At 45.8% G+C, this 11,190-nt stretch overlaps 1 protein-coding gene across 1 annotated transcript in view; it reads left to right on the top strand.

Moving 5' to 3' along the window:
- RBM28 (RNA binding motif protein 28) overlaps positions 1–11,190 on the top strand; it is a 42,877-nt gene that overhangs the window by 12,306 nt on the left and 19,381 nt on the right. Inside the window, exons 6-7 of the mRNA XM_083183256.1 lie at positions 3,767–3,838; positions 10,367–10,592. Of these exons, the coding sequence (XP_083039382.1) occupies positions 3,767–3,838; positions 10,367–10,592 (298 nt within the window). The remainder of the gene's footprint in view (positions 1–3,766; positions 3,839–10,366; positions 10,593–11,190) is intronic.

Genomic DNA, 11,190 nt, shown 5'->3' with positions numbered 1-11,190 from the left:
CGATTTTTTGATTGTATGCCTTAAGTTAAGGCATACAATCAGATGCGATGCGATATCGCATCGCATCGCATCGCATGCGACCATCGGATGCGATGACCCGATTTTTCCATAGGAATCAATGCTAAAATGGACTGAGTCCATTTTAACATGGAATTCAATGGGAAAAAGGGGTCCTTTTCATACCCCTACTATCCAAGTGGGCATGGAGTTGGATACAAACCTGTGGCGAGCGTAGCGAGCCACCGAGCCCGAAGCGTGGCGAGCGAAGCGACGGTATTCCGTGTCCCCTCGCGGGGCTCGCTACGCTCGCCACGCTTCGGGCTCGGTGGCTCGCTACGCTCGCCACAGGTTTATATCCAACTCCATGCCCACTTGGATAGTAGGGGTATGAAAAGGACCCCTTTTTCCCATTGAATTCCATGTTAAAATGGACTCAGTCCATTTTAACATTGATTCCTATGGAAAAATCGGGTCATCGCATCGCATCGCATCGCATCCGATGGTCGCATGCGATGCGATGTCCCGATCCGACCCGATTTAGAAATCGGGCGTCCGGATAACTCACAAGTACCGTTTTTAGCAAACAATAAAAGTACATTTTGGAGACTATGGTTTTCGGAATAATTTGGATAAGGGATTCTCAACCTGTATAACGAGCCTCCCTCGGTTGTGTTTCGCTTAACCAAGTGTGTATATATAATAGTAGGAAAGTGGTTCAAGTAGGTGCAGTAGGAAATGATCTGTGCCAAACTAGCCACACACATCTGCTGTTCCCCTTCTCGTATATTTAACAGTGAGATGGTAAATGAGAGGGTTTCCGCGTGTCTCAGAATTCTGACAGGTATAGTTACTACTTTTGGCTCCCTCATTCTTTTTCCAGGACCAGCATCAAGGGAGTGCTGTGGGTACAGCAGTCCTGGGCCACTAATTTTGCCCACCGCACCACTTGACTATGTCCGCTGAGCTGCCCCCACTGAATAAAGCCCACTGCTCCCGTAGCAAGGCTTCTCCTTCACTTCCGGACGCTGTTGACCATTGTTTGGCTGCTGAGCCGTGATTGGCTAAAAGTTGAAGCCATATTTTAAATAGCATCAGGGGGTATAGGAGAAGAGTGTGCTCTAGGAACAGTGGGCTTTGTTCAGCAGGGACAGCTCAGCAGAAGCAGGGTTGGGGGAGTATGCACTTCGCTCTGCTCCTCCCAAAGTGACCAGCAGAGCCATGCGGTAAGTGAGGGTGGTGGGGGGGTCTAGTAATCAGTCCGGGGGCCCAGAATTTCTAGTGGCAGCCATCTCTGTTCCTATAGCCATTGAGTGGGCTCAGACTATATAGGATAGAAAATATAGTTTTAATAGAACAATACTGCATAGTTTGATACCCTTATGCTGCTTTCCCACTGCTGAAACGGGTCATTACCCCTTTTTTTTTAAAACGGCAAGAGCCATAATAAAGACCCTTTCCCACGGCAGCTTTTAAACAGTAAATTATCGTTTAAAAGCCGTTTTTGGCACATTCACACTGCAGTTTAAAAACCCGTTTAACTCATAAAAAATATGAGGGGGGGGGATTAAAAAAAAACAAAACGGTGTGGGCTGAAGAGCCGGGGCTGGTATTAAAAAATCAGGAAACCCGACAAATAGGGCTTTGCTGATTTTTTTTTAAACCAGCCCCAGGCTCAAGGGCCAGGGCTGGTTCCCAAAATACGGGGGACAAAATGAGTAGGGGTCCCCCGTATTTTAAGAACCAGGCACAACCAGCCAGCAGGGTAATGCCACAGCCGGGGGACACTTATTAAATAAGGTCCCGTGGCCAAAGCATTAACCCTACAGACCACTCAGCCTGGCCAGGGGTCCTGGGGGAGTGGGGACCCCCCCAATTAAGGGGTCCCCCCCATCCAGGACTTACCTGACCAGTCTGAAGCCTGGTGCTGTCCTCGATGCCCCTGGGCGGTGGGCATCGTGCTGATCTTTGTGTAAAAAAATAGATGAAAAAACTATTGTTTTAAACTGTGGAACTATGAGTCCCAGCAAGCCTCCCCCGCAAGCTGTGACTTGGAGAACCACAAGTCCCAGCCTGCGGGGCATTAAAGGGCCTGCTGGGTCTTGTAGTTCCACAGTAAAAAAAATAGTTAAATAAACACACTGACAAGCCAGAAAAATAAAAGTTTAATACATACATTACACAAACACACTGATACTTACCTATCTTGATCCCGTAGGTAGGTCCCAGGGTCCGGTCCGGTGGCTTGGTTCCGGGGCTGGTCCGGGTCCGGGGCTCCAGGGCTGAAGAGTCCGGGGTCCTGGATCCGTAGTAATCCAAAGGGGTACCTGGGGAAGGAAATCCTACTCACCTGTCCTCTGGCGTCCACCCCGGCATCTTCACTTCAAGTCGCGCTGCTCCCGGCTGCTGGTACCCGCTCCGCTGTACACTAGAGACGCAGAGATCCTTCATCCTCTGCGTCTCTACTCAGAATAAATTCTGGCCAATCAGGAGCCGACTTTCTCCGACTTTCTCTTTAATGCCCCGCAGGCTGGGACTTGTGGTTCTCCAAGTCACAGCTTGCGGGGGAGGCTTGCTGGGACTCATAGTTCCACAGTTTAAAACAATAGTTTTTTCATCTTTTTTTTTACACAAAGATCAGCTCGATGCCCAGCGGCATCGAGGACAGCACCAGGCTTCAGCCTGGTCAGGTAAGTCCTGGAGGGGGGGCTGACTGGTCGGTAGGGTTAATGCTTTGGCCGCGGGACCTTATATAATAAGTGTCCCCGGCTGTGGCATTACCCTGCGGGCTGGTTCTTAAAATACGGGGGACCCCTACTCCTTTTGTCCCCCGTATTTTGGGAACCAGCCCCGGCCCTTGAGCCTGGGGCTGGTCTTAAAAAATCAGCGAAGCCCTATTTGTCAGGTTTCCTGATTTTTTTTTTTTTTTTTTTTTTTTTTTTTTTTTAACTAAATATCGTTTCAGAGGCATTCCCACTGCCTTAAAAACAGTATTTAAACGTGTAGGACTCTGCTTTTAAAACGGGTTGAAATACAGGTTAACTTTAACCGGTATTTCAACTCGGGCGCTTTCCCACTGCAGCCTTAAACGGTAAATTGTGGGGAAAAAACGGCAATATACCGTTTAAGAGATGCAGTGGGAAAGCGGCATTATTTAAGTTATTTTGTGTCTTCCAGAACAAATGCAACAATGTATTCGGTTGAACCTGTAGCCTGTGTCAGTTATAAGGGAGATGGTCTTTCTAATAAGATTTGTAATTTTGTTTATAACATCAGCGGGCTGGGGTAGAAACCCACCTTTTTAATATCCAAAAAACATCAGTAGCCTCACATTCCCCTCCCGCTGTTAAATTTACAAGAAGGGGAACAGCAGATGTTTGTGGATAGTTCGGCACAGACCATTTCCTACTGCACCTTCTTGAACCACTTTCCTACTATTTTATATACATTTGGTTAAGCGGAACACACTCATTTGGTATTTGATGCTATTGACGTATTATACTATACAGCAGTGGTTCCACACCAGTTTGTATATCTTTCCTACTAGGATATCCCTCTCTTTCCACCTTATATCTATCTTGAAGGACAGTGTTCACTAATAACCTGTTGAATTATCAGTCTAAAAATAATGCACACTATAAAATGATACTTCATTGCAAGGTAATTACATAAATGGGGGGGGGAGGGTTATAGGTTTGTTTTATTGTTTGTTTCCTGACTCCCGGTTAACTCTTCCTGCAGATTTAACCTGTTTCCATTCTTTGTGCAGGTCGGACTGTTGCGGTTGACTGGGCTGTTGCAAAGGATAAATACACAGCTACTCAGGGAACAAGTACTAGCGGTAAGTTAAATTTTGTGTTTTCATAATCTATTATCAAGTTATAGAAGTGGCTGTCATTTACAAGTAGTGCACCGATAACTGCTAAACTTATTTAGTTTGCATGCGCAAAAGTGTACTAGTAGACAAAGACGTCATGATGCCTTCTAACGTCATGTTATCAGTGCAGGGCCATGCAGCCGCCCCCCCCCCCCCCCCCCCAAAAAAAAAAAAAAAGTAACCGTGGACCTCTCCCACCACATTTAAATGAGCAACTAACCCCTCTACCCTACACCAAAGTACCTGCACTGAAGACCGCCCTATGGATGCTGGACACGCCCCCGTGCTGATGAAGCGTTCTGCATACATGTCACACATACAAATGCTGAAGCCGCAAGTGGTATAACAATCAGCAGAGAATCTAGCAATATGTGCAGGTACTCAGCACATACAATCCTGTGCATGGAATTGCCACCGCAATACACACACGCCCACAAATCTCTGCTGGGGCTGACCAGCATCTGCGTCCTCCCTTTCTGCATAATCTGGACACCAGGCAGCAAAATCCAAGGGATTTCTGGTGACCTGGCCCTTGGCATTTGTCAAGCTCTGCAGTATTGTAATCTTCCACGTGCTGTCTCTTTATGGAAATACATGTTGCTTTCCAAAGTGTGCTATTGTAATTCTCAGCTATACAATTTTTTGAATGACTTTACTAGAACCTTAATAAAATGGATTTAATATCTAAAATAGGGCAGTACGGATGGTGTAATGGTTAGCATTACTGCCTCACAGCGCTGAGGTCATGGGTTTGATTCCCACAATGGCTCTAACTGTGCGGAGTTTGTATATTCTCCCCGTACTTGCGTGGGTTTACTCCGGGTACTCCGGTTTCCTCCCACAATCCAAAAATATACTGGTAGGTTAATTGGCTTCCAACAAAAATTAACCCTATAATGTGTGCATGTGGTAGGGAATATAGATTGTAAGCTCCACTGGGGCAGGGACTGATGTGAGTGTTCAACTATACTCTGTAAAGCGCTGCGGAATCTGTATGCGCTATATAAGAAACTGTTAATAAATAAATAAATAAATAAATAAAACACAAAACACAACAAAATGTGCAGCCAGCCAATACAGGTCAATTAAAAAAATGTATAAAAATAATAGGATCAAAAGAAATGCCCCGTAAAAACAAAGTCTTGAGCTAAATAAGTGAACTAAATCCGTATTCACTAATTGTATAATAGTACAACTGATGCATACACAAACATAGGAAATGAAGGTATAGTAGGAAGATAAGGGAAACTTTCCCTTGAGGTAATTATACCCATAGTAAATGATCTTTAGGTCAACAAAAGAGACCAATAACAAACTCCCAATATTTATTTATAAATACCAAAGTATCCATTCAGGTAATTTCATGACATTGTTTGAACATGAATGCCTAAGGCTGCTGCATAAGAAGCATTTACTATGCAATTTTTCCACTCCTTCTCTAGCACCTGTGGGCACCTGCAATTTGAGCATACACACTGAACGATATTTCAATCTGAATCGGTCCAAAACAACGTATTGGGCATAAATTGGCCCAGTGTTTGTCCAGCATGTTACATGACTGACTGGCAAGGGTGGACAATCTATTGTTGAGGTTATGGCCAAGGTCTGGATTCTATTGACAACAGGCAATTCAAAAAGACAACACAAACTAATAAGCAAAACAGCTGATCACCATTACTGGTTATTCCTTTTCTATAAATGCTCCATGGCAACTTTACAATAGGTATCTTCCTACAAAGTTTTGTGGATACCTGTAGATTCAAATTAGTGGTGTGTGGTGCAACTTATCATTTTATTGTATCGTTGATGTAGTAGTTTATTTATAAGGCGCCACAAAGTGTCCGCAGCCCCGTACATAGCAAACAAAAACAAATGATAAGGTAACGTACAGGGTGTGTTGATAATATACAGCATAAATAGGGTATAGCTGGTAGAACTAAAATCAGCATCAGTTCTGAAGTAGGTGTGGAAATTGTCGAGGAGACTGAAGATGAAGTAGAGGAAGGGAAGAACAGGGCAGGAGCACTGGTGAGGTAAAGAGGTAGGGTGAGTACGTGAGGAAGGAGGGCCCTACTCATAAGAGTTAACAGACTAAAAGGAGGTGGGTGGACGAACGAGAAACAATAGGATAAGTAGGAACGGATGGAGGGGTAGGGTAGGCAGGATAGGAGGAGCGACAGGTTAGGAGGAGGAGGGATAGGTTAGTCGGAAGAAGAAGTTTTTGAGGGAGCGCTTGAAGGAGGTAAGGGAATCAGAAAGCCTGATGGGTGGCGGGAGGTTGTTCCAGTGCAGGGGGGCAGCACGAAAGAAGTCTTGGACACTGGAGTGGGGGAAGGTGATTAGGTGAGAGGTCAGGTGGCGGTCGGTGGCGGAACAAAGAGGAAGGGAGGGATGTACTGTTAGTTTACTCAATTTCTTTAATACAATCAGCGCAATAGCTATACAATTGTACTAAACGGATGAATGTAGAGTCTGCAGCTCATGTATATGGTGGCTGTAAATTAAAATGCTCTGTTTTCATCCATAAATGCGAGCACAGTTAACCAGTTAACCACTATACCACGGAATAGTAAAGAACTGTTTTGGGGTTATTTCCACTCAGACCAAAGATGCTACAATGGGGTGATTACCACTTTCACTGTTGTTGGGAGGGGTTTCCTGCTGTCCAAAGGCTACACTTATCTCCTTGTTGGGCCGCTGGGGTGGTGCAGGGATCTAGTGGTATCCGTAATGCATGCACCCCCCACCCTTTCATATTTTTAGATTCCCGTGACTGCAGTTATACATAGCGTCTTTATTTTAAGGAATTAGTTGTGTGTTTTTTTTTTTTTTTTTAAATAAAGTGGAGCTTTACATGTACTGTTCTCCAACTGCTCCTCCCCCCTCCCATCCCATACCTATCCTGACCACTCGCCCCCGCACCCCCACCCTCCCAATGACCCCCCCTCGCTTCTGCAATCCCAAAAACCTTATCCACATAAATACACAACCCACCCCCCCCTCTTTCCTGTGCACTATGGAATGCCAGATCCATCTGCAACAAACTCCCTGCCATCCATGACCTATTCATCTCTAGAGCATTCCACCTCCTTGCTATCACCGAGACCTGGCTCTCCACCTCTGATTCTGTCTCTCCAGCTGCTCTCTCCCACGGTGGCCTCTCTTTCTCTCACACTCCCAGGCCTGACGGTCGCCAAGGTGGCGGTGTGGGTTTTCTCCTCTCAGCCTCATGCACCCACAGTGTCATTCACCCTGAACCCTCTCTCCTTTTCTCCTCCTTTGAGTCTCACTCTATCTGTCTATACTACCCCTACCACCTCCGTGTCGCTGCAATCTACCGCCCCCCTGGCCCTATCTCCCAATTTCTTGACAACTTCGCCGCCTGGCTTCCACACTTCCTCTCCTCTGACCTGCCATCTGTCATTCTTGGTGACTTTAACATCCCCTTGGATAACCCCGCTGATCCTGGCACCTCAAAACTCCTCTCTCTCTGCTCCTCTCTTGGCCTATCTCAGTGGACTACCTCTCCCACCCACATCCAAGGACACTCCCTCGATCTCGTCTTCTCTCGCTCTTGTTCCCTTACTGACTACACTATCTCAGCTTTTCCTCTTTCTGACCATCACCTCATCTCCTTCTCCCTCACTGCTTCCCCCCCTCCCAAGCGCATTGTCTCACGGCATAACGTCAACACACTTGATCTTGCTGCCTTCTCAAACACGCTGTGTCCTCTTCTCGCCCCAATCGCCCTCATGTCCTGCCCGAACCTCGCTGCCTCCCTCTATAATGACACCCTATCTTCGGCATTGGACTCTGCCTGCCCTCCCCCCTCTATCCCCATTCAATGCTCCAACCCCCAACCGTGGCACTCACCTATCACCCGATTCCTTAAAAAGTGCTCTTGCACTGCTGAGCGCTTCTGGAAGAAATCATGCTCCCTTGCGGATTATCTCCATTTCAAATTCATTCTTTCCTCCTTCAGCTCTGCCCTTGCTCTGGCCAAGGAATCCTACTTTAAGTCCCTCATCCTTTCCCAATCATCCAATCCCCGCGGGCTCTTCGCCACCTTCAACTCCTTGCTCTCCCCCCCTCCTCCAGCTCTTCCGTCCTCCATCGTAGCCGCTGATTTTGCTACCTACTTTTCAACCAAAATCTCCTCTCTCAGGACTGCCATCACTGCTGCCATGACCTCACCCTCTCCCTCCTCTCCTCCTACATCTCCACTCCCCTCCTTCCAACCCCTGTCCTCATTTTACCCCACCACTGCTGCTGAAGTCCACTCTATACTTCAATCCGCTTCTCCCTCCACCTGCCCGCTCGATCCTATCCCCTCCAATATTATCCGTCGTCTCAGTCCATCAGTCTGCTCTCACCTGGCTCACCTCTTTAATCTTTCCCTATCCTCTGGGATCTTCCCTTCCTCCTTCAAACACGCTCTTGTCTCCCCAATTCTCAAAAAAACAAATCTGGACCCCAACTCTCCATCCAACTACAGGCCCATCTCCCTCCTCCCTTTTGCCTCCAAACTCCTAGAACGTCTGACATATAATCGTCTCCTAAGCCACCTTACTGCTAACTTCATTCTAGACCCCCTCCAATCCGGGTTCCGCCCTTTACATTCCACTGAAACTGCCCTGACCAAAGTCACTAACGATCTACTATCGGCTAAATCCAAAGGCCTCTTCTCTATCCTCATCCAGCTTGATCTGTCGGCTGCCTTTGACACTGTTGACCACCCTCTCCTGCTCAACACCCTCCGCTCCTTTGGCATCACTGGCACGGTCTTCTCCTGGTTCACCTCATACCTCTCCGATCGCTCCTTCTCCGTCTCCACTCTGAGCTCCTCCTCTCCTACTACCCCCCAGCCAGTCGGTGTTCCCCAAGGGTCAGTCCTTGGCCCTCTCCTCTTCTCCCTCTACACCACCTCTCTGGGCACCCTCATCAGCTCCTATGGTTTTCATTACCACCTTTATGCTGATGATACCCTAATCTATCTCTCCTCCCCCGACTTATCCCCATCACTCCTGTCCAAGGTCTCTGAATGCCTCACGGCCATCTCAGCCTGGATGACCCAACGCTTCCTGAAACTAAACATGGCTAAAACTGAACTTCTAATCTTCCATCCCCCGAACATCCCCTCTTCTCCCACTATCTCCATCAGCATTGGTGAAACCGAGATCACGTCCACCGACCAAACGCGCTGCCTCGGTGTCATCATTGACTCCTCCCTCTCTTTCACCCCCCACATTCGTGCTCCCTCACAGTCTTGCCGCTTTCACCTACGCAACATCTCACGCATCAGACCATTCCTCTCCACTGACGCGACCAAAATTCTCATTCACTCTCTTGTCATCTCCCGCCTTGACTACTGCAACATCCTTCTCTCTGGGCTACCTCTCACCCGCCTCGCACCTCTCCATTCCATTCTTAATGCTGCTGCTAGGCTCATCTTCCTCTCCCGCCGCTCTACCTCCACCTCCCCCCTCTAGCCTATCCCTCCTCCTAACCTCTTTTGATCCTCCTATCCTGCCTCCGTTCCCCTCCGTTCCTACTTATCCTATTGTATTACGTTCGTCCACCCACCTATTTTTAGTATGTTAACTCTTATGAGCAGGGCCCTCCTTCCTCACGTACTCACCCTACCTCATTACCTCACCTGTGCTCCTCTCCTGTTCTTCCCTTCCTCTACTTCATCTTCAGTCTCCTTGACAATTTTGACACCTACTTCTGAACTGATGCTGATTTTAGTTCTACCAGCTATACCCCTATTTATACTGTATCTTTCAACACACCCTGTACGTTACCTTGTAATTTGTTTTTTTTTGTTTGCTATGTACGGCGCTGCGGACACTTTGCGGCGCCTTATAAATAAACGTACTACTACTACTACTGGCAATAACCCTTTTCCATAGGTTTGCGACTTGCAGTTAGGCAAATACTGTACAGGTTGAGTATCCCTTATCCAAAATGCTCGGGACCAGGAGAATTTTGGATAACGGATTATTCCGTATTTCGGAATATTTTAATATTTCAATGATGTATTTTGAAGTATCTTGCATTTATGCTGTATAAACACATAAAATACACACAAATATATTTTATTACCACATAAAATACACACAAATATATTTTATTACCACATAAAATACACACAAATATATTTTATTTGTTCAAAAAACAAGGTTTCAAAACATGAAACAAAATGTGTGTACTATCTCAGATACTGAATTTGAATGCCAAGCAATCATTGTCTTGCACATATATAGTGCCAGTTACATATCATGTCCCCAGTGATGCTGTTACAAATGTCCCCAGTGAGTTTTTATAAAAAAAAAAATTTTGTTTCCACCTACTGGAATGTCTGGTTTTCGGGAATAATTCGGATAACGGATATTCGGATACGGGATACTCGACCTGTAATAGGTTATAAATAGAAACAACAACAATACAGATCACCTCCTAACACTGTTCTGCATTTATGTATAACTTTAGAATCCATTCAAAATAAAGAAAAGTCACATCCAGAAGAAAGTGAAGGGGAAGAGGAAACTTCAACAGATGAGGAAGCTAATTCTTCACATGACCAAGAAAAAATCACAATTAAAAAAGAAGAAAACAGTGAGGAGGAAGAAGAAGATTCATCAAGAGAGGAAGAAGACACTGACCAGGACGAAGACACAGAAGATGATAGTAAACCTATAAAAAGCGGCCAGAAAATGTGAGTTTGGTTATCTACAATAGACTAAGATTTTAGGACTGTAACACCTGACTGTAACACCTGCTTCTAGAGTACAACATTAAACTATAAATACATATGATCTGTTTGGGTAAAGCAGGATCTCTCCATCATTGTGCAGTATTGCTTGTTTTCCCCTCAACAGTTTGTCACATTTGCCTCTGAAAGGATTTGGCTGCTGTCATATAGTAAGCTTACAGATAAATCCTGGGTAGATAGATTGTAGCAGGGAATTACATGTCGTTACTGTAGTAACAATGCTTTGGCCTTTAGAACCCTTATACTGCCTGATAACGCATGCAGCTAACCTAAAAGTAATTTTAAACCTTGGACCTACATTGCATTTGTTAATGACACCGCTTCTGTTCCTTGCTACATTCTGCGCCTCATTTGGTGTCTTGCATACAATTGTAAACAACAACTGTTCGATACCCCCTAAGTGGTGATATCGCTGTGATAGGAACTAACTTACCAGCAGCTGCTGTAAATGGGACAGTCAATCCCAATGATCTACAGAGAAGAAAATTGGTAGCAGCACTTAAACCATATAAAAAAGGATAAATATCCTATAAATCAATTG

The sequence above is a fragment of the Crinia signifera genome, chromosome 4 (genome assembly GCF_055691185.1).
Source record: "Crinia signifera chromosome 4, ASM5569118v1, whole genome shotgun sequence".
Classification (NCBI taxonomy): Eukaryota; Metazoa; Chordata; class Amphibia; order Anura; family Myobatrachidae; genus Crinia; species Crinia signifera.
Note: the sequence above shows the minus strand (reverse complement) of the source record. Positions and strands in the feature narration are given on the sequence as shown.